This window comes from Crocodylus porosus, unplaced genomic scaffold (genome assembly GCF_001723895.1).
Source record: "Crocodylus porosus isolate Cpor-Errol unplaced genomic scaffold, CroPor_comp1, whole genome shotgun sequence".
Taxonomy (NCBI): domain Eukaryota; kingdom Metazoa; phylum Chordata; order Crocodylia; family Crocodylidae; genus Crocodylus; species Crocodylus porosus.
Genome location: NW_017728925.1, coordinates 2,209,995 through 2,225,005, shown reverse-complemented (window position 1 = coordinate 2,225,005; position 15,011 = coordinate 2,209,995). Strand labels below are relative to the sequence as shown.

The 15,011-nt window shown below is 49.9% G+C and overlaps 2 protein-coding genes across 3 annotated transcripts in view; one reads left to right on the top strand and one right to left on the bottom strand.

The window, feature by feature from the left end:
• Nucleotides 1-616: 616 nt before the first annotated feature.
• On the bottom strand, nt 617-13,018 carry PRPF4 (pre-mRNA processing factor 4). 2 transcript variants are annotated; one of them, XM_019540545.1, is made up of 14 exons: nt 12,919-13,018; nt 11,440-11,617; nt 10,936-11,122; nt 10,624-10,711; nt 9,048-9,127; nt 8,329-8,422; nt 7,298-7,392; nt 5,591-5,649; nt 4,760-4,883; nt 3,596-3,685; nt 1,818-1,940; nt 1,512-1,619; nt 1,309-1,427; nt 617-1,067 (listed from the first exon to the last, which is right to left on the bottom strand). In XM_019540545.1, exons 1-14 carry the CDS (start codon nt 12,940-12,942, stop codon nt 874-876), a joined length of 1,563 nt encoding a protein of 520 aa, XP_019396090.1. In that variant the 5' UTR covers nt 12,943-13,018; the 3' UTR covers nt 617-873. The 2 variants fall into 2 exon arrangements, with proteins under 2 accessions (XP_019396090.1, XP_019396089.1); XM_019540544.1 differs by having other exon boundaries at nt 12,913-13,017.
• A 96-nt stretch (nt 13,019-13,114) lies between these two features.
• The window catches only part of CDC26 (cell division cycle 26), a 7,223-nt gene continuing 5,326 nt past the window's right edge, over nt 13,115-15,011 (top strand). The window contains exon 1 of the mRNA XM_019540546.1: nt 13,115-13,281. Within this exon, the coding sequence (XP_019396091.1) occupies nt 13,201-13,281 (81 nt within the window). The 5' untranslated portion in view covers nt 13,115-13,200. The remainder of the gene's footprint in view (nt 13,282-15,011) is intronic.

The window sequence follows — 15,011 nt, the reverse complement described above, 5'->3', positions numbered from 1 at the left end:
ATAGAAAGGGAAGATTAAACAAAAAGTAAGAGTCCTTGCAAAAGCAAGAGCTAAAGTGACACTAGAAACAAAACTGAAACCAACTCCTCTTAGCAGAAACACAGAAACAGTAGGGGAATACGATACATTTCATTTGTTTTAATATCCATATGCAATGGTTCCCAACAACCCACTGCTGGGAGTGGAGTGTGGCAGCAGTGGCAGCCTGGGGGTGGGGGAGCTTCCTGGCATGTGCCGTGGCTTGTCTTTTGTGTGTAGTGCCAGTGGCATTGCCCCTGTGCCCCTCATTTGGGTTGCGACCTGAGGTTGGGAACCGCTGTCCTAATGTACCTAAGGAATCTGCGACACTAGATAGTCTGAACTCAGCTCTGTATAGGGAAGACAAGTGATTCTCCACCTTTTCAGATTGACCTGTAGCACACAGAACATGGGCTTCCATGTTCAGCAGTATCATTTTCTGAGGTAGAAGGACCATTTTTGCATGACTCCAGAAGCTGACTGCCAAAATGCCAAACCATTCTAGACCTGCTGTCACTGCTGGAATGGCTCCTAGGAACCTGAGGGCCAGAACGATGCTAAGAAATGGGCATCAGAAAACACAGCAGCGGAAGTGGAATGTGGGTATTTACAAACATTTATAAACAAGGAGAGGAGAAACTGCATTATGCTCACAGAGATGGGAAGCAGAATTCACCTCAGAAACAAGGGGCAAAATACAAAAATAAACTTAGATGAGGGAGGCGAATACAGCCCAGCTCTAATCCAGCTAAACAGCCTGACAGCTAATACCAGTGACTCCAGTCACTCTATTTGGTTCAATGGCTGATGCTTTTTCCCAGTCCTTGTCCAAGATCGCTAGCAGTTCTAAACTGACTACTCCGCCATCCACAGCTTGAAGGTCCTATCATACGAACATGTTGCCATGAGCTGCCCATCTAAGGAGATATCCAGTCCCATTACTTTTCCTTCGTGGCCAGCCAGTGTTTTCAATGGGGACCAGCCTGGATGGGTCCAGATTTTTGCTGTGTTATCATAGGCGCCTGTGAGCAGGAAGTTTCCATGATTGGCTACAGTGAAGAAAGAGGAAAAGGTGAGATTTGCAAATAGGAATGACAGTTTTTCTGCTGTTTACAGTAAACTACAGCCCTATTTGGCTTGGAGGCAAATTTTATGCTCTGTGGTTGTGCTGCAAACAAACTGTTTTATGTATCTACTGCACATTCAGTCATCCAAGCCACATAAGCACCAATGAGCTAGGAGAAATGCTAGCTAGGAAACAGACCCAGGAGGTGGAGGGGAGATACTCACGTTCAAACTTCACCCCTGTCACTAGGTTCTGGTGGGCAGGTATAGTGTAAATGCACTTTCTCTGGCGGAGGTCCCACACCTTGCAAGTGTTGTCCCCACTGCCAGTTGCTATGTGGTATCTGCCATGGGGAGAAGAGAGCAGACATTATGTAGAGAATGGACATTATGAGCTCCCATCTAAATTGCACCAGTTCCCTCCTTACCCATTTGGGGAGAAGTTGATCCCATAGATCTCTTTCAGGTGACCCTCCAAGAACATGATACAGCGCCCGGTGCGCAAGTCCCACACCCGGCCAAAGGCATCAAGGCCACTAAGAGAAAAAAAAAACCCAAACATTCACAAGACAGACTTGCAAGAGCAGCTGCTAGCCCCAAATGCTAATTCTCAGCATTCAGTTCAGAGAAAACAGTCAGCTTGACCCCAGGGAATTCACCAGAGGGACAGTGACTCAGTGACTAAACTTTAATATAACGTTCCACATGGAGATTCTTCATAAACCATATCTCACCCAGTCCCAGCGAGAGATCCATCCATGTGGAAAGCAATGTCATAGACCCCTTTGCTGTGCCCTTCCTGATGAAGAATCTCTTCCTGAGCTTCCAAGTCCCACAGGCGCCAGGAGTGATCATAGCTGCACAGACAAAGACAACGGCTCAGCTCAGTGGGTTTCTCACATGTCCAGTCAGACTATGAGGCTGCCTGGTGCTGACATTTGAAATAGGCATGTAGGAAATGAGGACCCATTTCTATAAATCAGTTCAGCACATCATTTACTGCACAGCATGGGGTGACAAGGAATGATCCTGCTCACCCTAACGACTAGGAAGTCCTTGATGCTATGCCCCATTATACAGATAAGAGGATGCTTCTCTAATACCACAGGAAAGCTGCATCTAGCTAGTCAAAGGGAGCATGGGGCCTGCCAGCAGAATGAAAATATCACCCACAGAGTAAGGCAAAGCATGGCACAATATGGCATAAACCTAGAAACACCTGTGGGGTTGTTAGAATGCCTGCCTATCCCACCCAACTAGTGTTATGCTAAGTGAGCCCCATAGAAAAAAACAAGGAACTATATTTATTGGCTGCACACTGGGAACTGTATTCACCCCACATGCTACAGTGCTTCTCTGCAGCTCACTGCTTGGCTTTCATTCTGCTGGTAGTTTCCCTGGAACTCACTGTGCAGACAGCAAGCAACAGCTTATGGCTGAGAGCTCATTTCAGATGAGCTGATAGGCCTGCCCAGTGACAAGTACTGGTTTGTCTTCTTCCTGTGCTTTTAGTACTTCAGATTTCCAAAGCAAGTCTGCACTTCAGCATCACATCCTTTAGGAAGATGAGCATTTTTCACCATGGGGGTGCCTGAAAACAGACACTGCATTTGGACATGTCCAGTGTTCAAATGGAAATAGGGGTGGGAGGGCATTCAGAGGCATGTAATACTTTAAAGATCAGGCATAATATGTTGTAAGCTGCTCCTTATGAACACAGGATGGCCACCAGAAAGAGCAGAGACTTGATTTCCATGAATCAGAAGTCCCTGGAATTGGAGTGGAAGAGAGAGGAGCACAGAGTAGGTCACTGTGACCTGTGAGGACTACCTTTTGATTGGGTGTGAACACAGAAGGTATTTCATAGGAACTACACTACACAGCTCCTTCTAGAGCCAGCTTTTCAGATACCTCTGGACTATGTGCACACTTCTGGGTTGCAATGTAGATTAAACCCTCTTCTAGGAGTGGTTTATAGGTCTTAACTGAGACTCAAATGACCCTACAATCCCTTTAGGAGAGAATCATTATTCCCATGCTCATTTCTTAGTAGTGACTGACATCAAGGATAACCACAGCAAGGTGATGGCACAGCTTGGTGGTAGCACTTTGGCAGCCAGCACATCTCAGAAACAGTAACAGGTTATTTCACCTTGCACTGTTTGTATGGGACTGATTTTATTCAGACAGCCTAATTGTCTAATATGGGAATAAAATAAAAGAGGGTCTATCATAGGAGAGAAAAGGGAAGGATATCTTTATGGAACCTTGCTTACTTGCCTTCCAGTGGCACAGACAGGATTAACCTGTGGCTTGTTGCCAATAATGGCTGGGTATGACCCAGGCTGAATTGTCTGTGAGCAAGGCATAATATGCTCTCTTCTTCTTCCACTTCACTGGGCAACATCAGTTTTTCAACCCCACTCTGCAAACAAACAGCAACGCCTCCTTATTCATCCAATTCAAGAGCTAATGCTTGACTCTCTGAGTATGACAAACAAAAGCCCCATACCAAGTGGTGCCTAGGAACCTCCCAGAGGGATGCCACATCACTCGTGCCACTCTCATGGTGTGACCTTCAATATCTGCCACCGGCTCATCACTGAAAGAAACATAAACCAATACCATTAGGTGCTGTCCAGGGAGCATGTACTATTTGCCCAGACTACTGCAGACTCTGCTGCCATTTGTAAACATGCAGCACAAGGAGTTCAGAACTCCCACTTCCTGCCTACTATTCCTAGAACTTGTTCACAAAGCTAAAACTTAAGTAAGGATTCACATCCTTCTCATTAGGTAAGCTTAGAGCTACAGGTTCCCCAATGCAAAAATTACTTTACAAAATCAGAAGCCCCTTTTATTTTCAAGAGCTGCAAAAAACCCAGCTACTAAGAGAAGGTTTGAAACAGTGTCAAAAAGAAACAAAACACCACTCTGAACAGGCCAACTAGAGAGGAAATTGTCTCTGTCTTCTTGTGAGACAAACCACCAACTCCCCCTAGAGCAGGGTGACTGCTGCCATGCCAGAAGCAATTAAAAACCACCCCTCTAAGCTAAGAGTATGAGCAGAGGCCCTCAAAACTATTTGCCTCTCATTGGAGACTCAAGGCAGGACTTCTCCTTAAAAAACACAAAACCCCCATCCAGATATTGAAGTCTGGCACCCTCATTATTCTCATCTGCAGCAGTTAGGTGGCTGGACACTGCAAAGAGGTGTCTTGTGGCAGTGCTTGGTTATGGATCCTGATCTAATCCACTGAGTCTCTGGGACACAGTTATGAATGGTCCATCTCCTTCGGAACCTGCTGCTCACCAAGAACCAAGGCAATGTAACAAGCTAACTCCTTGCTACCAGTGGCTGGGAATTTCTTTATGGATGAAGGGCTGGCACAAAACACCCAATCCTGCTCCAGAGGTTTAAGACCTCAGCAGCACTTGAGCAATGTCCATTGCTCGAAACTGGGCTTCTAGGCAACAATTCAGTAAGACAGTTTTGTCTGACTCTCAACCAAGGACTTACTCTACTCTGTTTCCCTTCGCAAGTGGAAGAAGTTGAAGTGTATCAAGGTGAGAGTCAAAGCATAACTGAGAACAGATCACACTTGCAGGAAGCTGCTAAGTGCTCAAAAAAGTAAAAGAAATAACACTGCAACAGTGTGCCCAGTGTTGTTCTGACCTTTCAAGGCTCCAGAGTTTGACAGAACCATCAGCTGCACATGAGGCCAAGTTGACATCCTTCTTGTCCAGGGAGACAGTAGCTTTGGGATGGAATACAATTGCTCCCACATTGGTGTTGTGCCCTAAGAAGACACCATGTAAAAAATCTGCAGGTATGATTTTGGCTGGTTTTACCACCTCCTCAGAGAAGCACCATTCATTTCATTACCAATTGGTTGGGCAGAGGCCAAAGAATGCTTGGTTGTTTCCTACTCTAACTTAAAAGCTGATCAAGCTGCAGAGTAGCTACCAGACATTTACTCCCAGCAGACAAACCAACAACAAATCCAGTGTCACCCTCTTGGACCATCAGAAGCCTGTGTCCACACTCCTAAAATGTAATGTATTTTATGGGGAAAAGCTACAGTCTTGGAATGGAAAGAATATGTGCTAAAGGTTTTACTAGGTCAAAGCTCAAAACCAAGTTTGGTCTACTGAACACAGACCTGCCAATTCTACTCCGTGTGGACTGGACAGGAATGTTGATATTAGTCTAAAATTTTTCAACACAGAATAGGAAAAACACTGTGATTTCAACTACCTATGAAAAAAAGCAAGTTCAGGGCACCAGCAATCAATGGAAAGTGAGTCCTAATTAACTGAAACTTTTCTGTGCTCAGCTCCCAGTCAGCAGCCGACACCCTGAGTACTGTTCAGAAAGTGCATCCAGAGCATTCAGGTCCCAACACTTCTGTAGCCAAACAGAAGTGGTTACTATAGTAATTGGACTCAGAGGGGAATGGGGACAAGGAAACTTAGAAAAAGGTCATCTATAAAAGCACATCTCTACCTCGTAAAGTGTGAATGAGACTGCAGTCAGGCACAGACCAGAGTTTGCACAACCCACTCCTGTTAAACACAAAAAAACATGGTTAGAATCAGATGGCCACAGTGCAGACAGGCGCATGAGCCCCACAGGGAAAGCTCAAAAACAAAGCTGGGAAAATAGTTGAGCTAATGTCCTCCCATGGGAGAGAGATCCTAGCAGGGTGCCTGAGGGCAAAGGCAGGAAGATCACCACAAAGAAGAGAAGTCCTCTGCTTTCAGGAGCGATTGTTCGGTAAGGGCTCAGCTACTAAGAGGCAAGACCTCTCAGCCAATGCAAAGAGCAATGTCCAGCTCAGAAGTGGAAACGTGACACTCTTGTGTATGTATATAAATAAGCAGCAAACGCAGAACCTTCTTGTGGTCCAGCTACTGCAGTGTGTCACAATCTCATACACTGCATTAACACACGTAGGCCTACACTGAAAGCTGAAAGGCAGAGCTGCCTGCTTGGGATGCTGGAAGGGAAACAAGGCAGATATTTGAACTGAAGCAGGAGGGAATGCTTTGTGACTTTGCTGTAGGGAACAGATGGATCCACGGACCCAGACTTTTGCTGGAAACTACGATGAGATGGAGGCAAGATTTAGAAAAGCAAGACTAAACATTATTGAGAACCAAATCTGATAGGACGGGGTGGACAATTATTTTGGCTGAAGGACCACTTAACAAGTTCTGGTGAGTTGTTGAGGGCTGCACACATAAAATCTTTCAGAAGGTATCATTTTAACAAATTACATATAAAAAATTAAATCGTATACTAAAAATCAAACATCTACTATAGCATATTTAATTTCATTTAAAAATATATTAGTTGCCCCTTTTTGTAATAGTTTATGTAGAGGCAATTGCTAGCTCAAAATAATTCCACTCTTGTATACTGTGTGTGGGGGTGTGCATGTGGGGGGAGGCTGCCCACACACTAGGTCCCAAGAGCTGGCTGGGGGTAGGGGAGGGAGCAGGGGGCGCATGCAGCAGAGTTTACCTAGGTAGTGCAGGTGCAGTCCATGCTCCCCACCCCCAACTTGGTCTACTGCACTTGGGGCTGAGCCCTGCCTGCTCCTGCCCAGGGCAGCCCGCACTGCACGCCTTCCTGCATTCACCAACAGTACCACCCCAACTAGTGTGCACAGCTTGCCAGCAGGGCTGCCTTCCATCCACTCAGCCACCTGTAAGTGGTTGCTCATCATACTGGGTGGCCAAGTGGGTGGAAGCCAGCTGGGAGATGGAGCCACCCAGCTGCAGCTACCCCGGAAACTGGTTCAGCATGTAGTGCCTAATACATGACCCCATGGCTACTGCCGCTTCCCCACACTACCTGCTTCCCAGAGCAGCACAGCAGGGGCACAAGGAGGAGCTGCTTGAGGTTAGGGGAGATGAGCAGTACCCAGGCAACTGCAGCAGCAGTGGGAACAGCGCCACTGGGAAGCTATGGGCACTAGCTGGGGCTAGGTTAGCGCTGTCAGCAGGCACAGGGCAGATGCCTGGTGAGGACTGCCTTGGGCAGGTCTCAGACCCATGTGGCACAAGGAGGGATAGTTGTGGGCCAGATACAAATATCTGGCAGGCTGGATTCAGTCCACAGGTCTGATTTTGCCCACCCTGTCATAGGACCACTCGCACTCTCCTCCTCGCTTTGTCCCCATAGTAAATGTTGTAAAAGGAAACTTACCAACAAGCAGTAGCCAGGAGTTTGGAATTGGGACTGAAATGGCAGTAAGAGATGGGGCGATCATCTCCAATCTGACTGCAGAAATTATTCAATGACTAAAACCAAACACAAAAGCCAGGATCAATGACCAAAGCATGAGGCAGTAAGAGAAACCCTAATTCTGAGAGGTAGATAAGGAGACAAATCTACACAGGAAAAACTGAGGCCTTCAGAAAGTCACTTACCAGAAAGAACTGTTACACTAGAGCAAGACCAACTGTGCAGCAGACCTGAGAGTGCTAAGCTAGCAGTGAGCCTCAAGCTGGCTATTGAGAGGCTTGCAGGTGCACATCAGCACGCTGGTTCTGATCCAGAAAGCCCCAAGTGGTCTGGGCCTCTCTTTGCCTTTATACCACTGTGAATGGTACAATTAGAGTTGAACTTTCTTGCAAGAGTGACAGGATGTTCTCTGGATAGAGCCAACACTTCCAAGAGCTATCTCCCTTCTAAAGGAGTTGTGTCCAAGACAGTTAGTCCTAGGGCACAATGCATTACCTCTGTTCAGCCAAGCTCTGAATTAGCCACCTGATCTACCTTAACAACAGAGAAAAGGGCCTCTCAAGAGTCACAGCTGAAGCATTCATTTTGTGGCTGTGCTGGTTTCTTAATTCCACTGGTTTAAGGCTTCCAGCTGTCAAGGCAGCGAGTGAGAAAAAAAAATGGACACTATCACTCTGCCTCAGTGAATGAGAACATGACAAATCCATAGGGTGACAGGATTTCTTTATCATCAAATTAAATAGATGCAGCTATGTGCAACTGTCTCTGCAGTTCTTTGTCCTGCAGGCAGAGTATTTAAACCCAAGTCCTGTTCTCAAACCACTGACCAGCCTGATGATAAAAAAGGAAGGACAGGCAGAACACAGTGAAAGCACAACATACACAGCAGAAAGAATAATGTGTACTGGGAGATTAGTCTAGACCTCTGCATTCTGTTCTCTTAACCTCTTGCTGACGCCACAAGAGAGTAGCTGAGATGAAACCACGCCTACCCTTAGGGACTTGTGCAGTTCTTGCCTCTGGGATGTCCTGGTAGCCTCGGGAATTTCTTTGAGCAATCGGGCTTCTTCCAACCGCTTCACTGCCCTGTGGGAGAAACAAAATTGTAATGATGAATCCCTGCACTTTCCTGCCCTAGGGCAGGAAACAGATCCTTTACCTTCCTTCCTGTCCCAGAGCTGGACTCTTACAACCACTACTTATTCAGGCTATATCTACACTACTTCACCTCTGCTGCTAGTGCTAAACCATCAGAGCATGTGCACACCAATCTGCTACTGGTAGCTCTGTGCAGATCTGCTCTACACCTAGGCTGCTGGAGCACAAAGTGTCCAGTGGAAGAAAACTAGCTGCTGACTGAATTGCTGCTAAAAGCACAGTGGTGTCTGTAACCCCTTCAGCTGGCCACTGGGTGTCAGCAAAACCCTTATTCCAATTGGCAGAGGTGAAACGATTCTGCCAACACAGAAAGGTTCTGCCACTGCAGAGAGGTATTGAGTGTGAGCTGGAGTTCTGCCAGCAAAACTCTGTGGCAAGACTCAAACTAAGTGCACAACCTCCAAGTCCAGTTACGCTCAGCTCCAGCCTTTGTTGCGTGTCCAGTGTTGCCTCTTACCCTGAACCTCAAACACCTGCACTGCCCATCATCTAATGAGTTCATTGCTTTTCAGAAAAGCTTGCACTTTGCTTGCTTTACAGCCCCTTTCTTTACCTGGGGAGTGAGTAGTTGGCGATCCACAATCTAGCTGTTTTCAGACTGCTTGGTCCTTCGTGGTACCAGGTTTGCTGATACTAAAAAAAGAAAACCAAACAAATTCAAGAACACCTTAGGACAAGAGCAGACAAAGTCCAGCCTGCAGCAGATTCCATCTCTCAGCAACCCCTGCCTGTATTGCTGTGGCCAGTTTCTATGGAGACCCCAGCAGCAGGGGCACTGCGACAATGCAGCACCAGAGTTTCCATGCAGACTGGCTCTACCAGGGCTGGCAGGGCCCATGGTGAAGTGGTGGGAAGCTGCTTTGGGGGTTGGGATTTTGCGGCAGTGACAGCATGACCCAAAGCAGAGGCAGAGCTGTGATCCACTACCTGCAAGCAAGGTTCGCTCTAAGGTGCGCACAACTAAAAGTGTGGCTGTGCACAGCCTTTTCAAGGCCGTGCACGAGGAGAGGCTGGGGCGGGAGCCTGGCGTGGGCTCCGCCGGCTCCAGGGGAAGCGCTCCGCTCCCCCGCATCAGGGCTGTTAAGTGGAGCACTTGCCTGGAGCCGACAGAGCCCACACCAGCCTCTATCGCTGCCCTGCCTCACTTCGGGGAGGAGCCGCTGCCTGCCCCAAGTGAGGCTCTGCTGGCTCTGGGACGCTGCTTTGCTCCCCTGCATCGCCTCAGGGAGCAAGGAGGCATGTGGCGTCAGGGCTGGGGAGAGGAGCAGTGTTCCGGACCTAGCAGAGCCTCACTCGGGGCAGGCAGCGGCTCCTCCCTGAGGTGAGGCAAGGCAGAGATGGAGGCTGGGGTGGGGGGCTGGCGTGGGCTCCACCGGCTCCCGGGAATTGCTCCACTCCCTGGCCCTGATGCAGAGGAGCAGAGCACTTCCCCAGAGCCGGAGAGCCTGTACCAGGCTCCGGCTCCAGCCCCTGGTCCCCGACCCCAGTCTCCAGCTCCAGCTCCCAGCCTCCAGCCCTGATCCCAGACCCTGGCTTCCAGCTCCAGCCTCCAGCCCCAGCCCCCTTTGGTAAGTGTCCCATGCTGAACCAAGGCGGCACACTCACGGACTGCTGCTCCTTAGAGGGAACATTGTGTGCAAGCCCCAGGCAGGGGCATACATGCAGTGGATTGTGACTGCTCCAGCTCCAGACCATACTGTCATTACTGCAAGATCCCAGACCTGGCTGCGGCGCAGCTCCCTGCCCTGCCACATGCCCTGCCAGCACTGCTGGGGCCAGTCTCCATGGAAACCTTGGCCCCACACTGTCACAGTGCCACCACTTCTGAGGTCTCCATGGAAAACAGCTGTAGCAACACAGACAGGGGCTGCTGGGAAAAGAAGTCTGACCACTAGCCAGATCCGCCATTTTGCCCACCTCTGCCTTAGGCTGTCACTGTCCTATGCACAAGTCCTATACTGATAAGTCCACCTCATGCTATCAGGCTATCTAATGATACAAAAAAATCAATGTCAGAGCTCTGGAAATGTTACAGATGGTCAGTGAAGGAATTTGAAGGTTTCTATAAAACCGTCCCCTTCTCTCTACATTAATAACCTGCAGAATCCAAAAATGGGAGAGATGTTTACCTCTTCTTTGGCTTTCTTAGACTTGTCGTCATCTTTCTTTGTTTTTTTTAAAGCATCAGTGCCAACCACCGAGAGGATATTTCTCAATCTGCAATGAAACACACCAAGCATTAAATCAGATTCATTCAATAACTTCTCATTCTTGACCATGTGTGACAGATGATCAATTTCTTCTTCATTCACAGTTGTTGTTATATCACTGAGAAGGAACAGTGGGTAACAGCACTCAGTGCACTCAAGAGCTCAAGCAGTTTTACAAGAGATTTATGATTTGGTTACAGGACAGGCCACACAAAGGACAAGACACAGCACCTTTCTCTTCTTTCTGCAGGCCCTTCTCCAAAGAGTGTGATGGGCTCCCCAAGAGCTCGTAAGCAGGCCTTGACTTCAGAGTCATCAGTGGAAACATTGATTTGCCTAGCACGCTTCCTGCGCTCAAATTCAGCCAACACTTCTGCCTGGCGCTCACTCATATGGTCTTCAAGATCAAAGACCTCACCTATGCCAGAAACAAAGCCATCAGATTGAAGCAATGACAACTGCACCAGAGATTTAGACAACTCTAACCATTAAAAGCTATAAATATTTTCGCCCATTCAGGGTCGGGATGGTCAATGCTGGCAATGGTTACCTTCTCTCCCTAGACTTCCCACCCCCATTCAAATCATGATAGAATACTGGATATCTTGTAGTCTCTACAGCCCAAATTTCTGTCCTAAAGCCCTGAGTTGAACCCAAACAAAAATGTCTTTTTAAATATCTCAAAGCCAGGAGCAAGAAAAGAAGCTGAAAGCACTATACAGAGCTCATTCTTACCACTGCTAATGTTAATGTTGCCGGCCTGGATTGCAGCTTTCATCCCATCTTTTCCTAGCAGCCCCAGCTCCCCTTTGGCAATACGCTCCCTTTCCTTCTCCTCCAAACTGCCATAGAAGATATGAGGTCTCTTAACTGGGGGAGCATCACTGTCATCTGAGATCTTGGTTTTTGTAGCCTGCAAAATAAAAGCAAGATTTTAACAGATTGGTTCAGTATGTATCTGGCTCGGGAGCAGCAATTCAGCAAACTGCTTTGGCTGCACAAATCATTCTTCTGCAAGAGAAAGTTAGGTCTACCCAAACCAGAAACCCTGAAATTATACCTAGAGCATTAGCTCTGAACAGGGAAGTGATTCCTCAACAAAAAGTATGCTTAAGAAAACCAGGTAGGGATTTTTTTGTAATCCTTTATGCCTCTTTACGATGTGTAAAAAAAAATCCCAGACTTCCTTTCCAATGCACTCATATCAATTTGTGCTTAACAACAGCCCATATCCCTTCAACTTTTAGAGAGTAAACGCAAGGTTGGGCAGCAAGTCAAAAATAAAGGCACAAAAATCCAACCCTGTTGTAAGTTACTAGCAAATTCCCCAGCAACTGCAATGCTGCCAGGGTATGATCCCAGCTTTATAACGGGATGTTTCAGCTTTAAGTCTAGAGTCATACAAAACGAAGGTTGGAACAGGCCTCAGGTTACCCAGAGACATTGTGGACTCCCCATCCTTAGAGATTTTTAAGACCCAGGTAGATGAAGCCTTGGCTGTGATGGTAGAGTTGGGGATGGTCCTGCTTTGAGTAGAGGATTGGGCTAGATGTGACCTCCTGAGGTCCTGTCAACCCTCATTTTCTGATTTTATCCAGTTCAGCCCCCTGCCTGAAGCAGGACCCCCCTCAACTGGATCATCCCAGCCAAGCCTTTGTCTACCTAGATCTTAAAAACCTGCTGCAGGGATACAACTTATCGACGTGCTCACAACCATGTGTTACGCAGCACTCCCGTACACCCCTCTGCTGCAGTGATTCTTAACCAGGGGCCATGGCCCTGCCAGGGGGGATTCAGATCCTTTCAAAGATGCCACACATCAACGCAGTGCGGTGGGCAAACAGGACTCACAAGACAAACCCAGAGATTTCAAACAGGAGCCCGTCGCTTGGGTCCAAGTACTTTGCAACAGGAAAAAACAGCTCTGTCCTCCTCCCGCAGTCAAACAAAAAAAGGGTGAAAACTAAGAGCTGTGTTTGCCACGAGTCCCCCCAGGGGAGCCGGGAGTTAGGCCCCAGCGGCCCCTGTCCAGGACCCTGGGGAACCGGACCCGGGCGAGAAGCGGATTTCACGGGGTGGGCCCGTGCCGTGACAATCAGGGACAAGGAGAAGCGCTAACTCCGACCCCCCACTCTGGGCCCGGTGTCCGCAACGAGAGACCCCGCACAGCCCGCCCCGGCCCCAACACCGCCCCGAGCCCCGCTTCACCCGCACCGCAGGGCCCCGCGCGGACGCCATGACGACGGGGACGGCAACACCCGCCACTGCCGGGACCCTCCGCACCACGGAACTATCTTCACCCAACTGGTTCCGGGTCGCCGCGCGACACATGCCAGGAGGTGTCGGGCGAAAGTGGGCGCGGGGCATGCCGGGAAGTGCCGGCCGGAAGTGGGCGGGTCTGCGGCAGCAGCCGGGCCGGGGTGTCCGGTTCCCGGGCGAGGTGCGCTCGCTCGCGGGCGGAGGGGCCGCGCGGCCGGCGGCGCTCGCTCGCTCGTGATGCTGCGTCGGAAGCCGACGCGCCTGGAGCTGAAGCTGGACGACATCGAGGAGTTCGAGAGCATCAGGAAGGACCTCGAGGTGAGGCGCGTCGAGACCCGGCCGCGCTCGGCGCTCTCGTCCCAGGGGCCGCCGGGGCCGCCTGCCGTGCGGGGAGCGTCCCGGGGGGCTCCGCCGCCGTGCGGAGGCGAGAAAAATGAGTCTGCAGATGACACCAAGCTGGGGGAGTAGTGGATACGCTGGAGGGCAGGGCTGGGGTTTAGAGGAACGGAGACAAACCGGAGGATTGGGCCCAAAGAAATCTCATGAGGTTCAACAAGGACAAGTGCAAAGTCCTGCATGTAGGACAGAGCAATCCCATGCACCAGTACAGGCTGGGGCTGACTGGCTGGGCAGCAGCTCTGCAGAAAAGGACCGGGGGGTCACAGTGTACAGTAAGCTGAGTATGAGCCAGCAGAGAGCCCTTGTTGCAAAGAAGGCCAACACCATACTGGACTGCATTCATAGGCGTGTTGCCAGTAGGTCAAGGGAAATGATTATTCTCCTCCATTCGGCACTGGTGAGGCTACAGCTGGAGTACTGTGTCCAGTTTTAGGCCTCCCACTACAGAAAGGATGTAGACAAATTGGAGAGAGTCCAGCAGAGGGCAGTGAAAATGGTTCAGGGGCTGGGACATGACTTATGAGAAGGCTGAGGGCACTGGTCTTATTTTAGTCTGGAGAAGACAAGAGAGGGGATTTAATAGCAGCTTTCAGCTACCCGCAGGATGATCACAAAGAGGATGGAACTTGACTGGGTTGGGCGAACTGCCGGCCGGCCAATTGGTTGGATCCAGCCCACGGCTGCCCCTGGAGTGCTCTACACGGGGCCAGGCCCTACTTGTTCTCCTGCCCAGGGCAGCCTACATCTGCCAACAGCCCTAGCCCCAGCTAGCACAGTTTCTTGGTGGGGCTGCTCCTGTACCTCCAGTGGTTCTTCCTCTTGCCTCTGCTGTGCCATTCCAGGCAGGAGGGACTGCAGCCAGGCGGCTCCTTGCCCAGCACACTGAGCTCCAGCTCCCAACCACCTTCCATCCACTTGGCCGCCCAGAGGTGGCTGCTCATGTCTGCTCGTCACACTTGGCAGGCAGAGTGGGTGGAAGGTCCACTGGGGCAGGAGCCTCCTGGCTGCAGCTCTTCCCCCTCCCCCCCCTCCCTGTGTGCGCATGGCAGGAGAAGGAGGAGGAACTGCTGGAAGTGTGGGGGGAGAGCAAACAATACCTAGACAGCTGCAGCCCTGCCGGGAAGCTATGCATGCCAGCTGGAGCCAGCAGATGCAGACATGGCTGCATGACAGATGCAGACAGGCTGGGCTCAGCCCCATGTGGAGCACCGCAGGAGCATCTGTGGCCTGGATGTGAGGGTGGGAGTAGCTGACCACACCTGCATCTGCACCACCTGGCTGAGCTCTGCTGCACATGTCCCTGACCCCTCACCTTTGCCCAGCTTCCAGGACCTAGCAAGTAGGCAGCTCCTCACACCCCCCTCCCCCCACCACATACACACACACACTGCCTCCCTACCCCCCACAATATACTAAAGCAAGACTGTATTTTAGGGTTGCACCAATAGAGATTTTTGGGGCTGATACTGACAGCTGATTTTTAAGGAGACATATTAGCTAATACTGCTTTGATTTTTAATACAGCTGTGTACAACTGGTAAGTCTGTTGTGGTGGAAGGGGAGAGGGGAGGGAAGGCACGTGGAGGTGCAGATCAAGGCCTCTGCAGTGAGGGAGGGAGTGGGGCTGGGGGTGGGCAGGCACTGCCCAG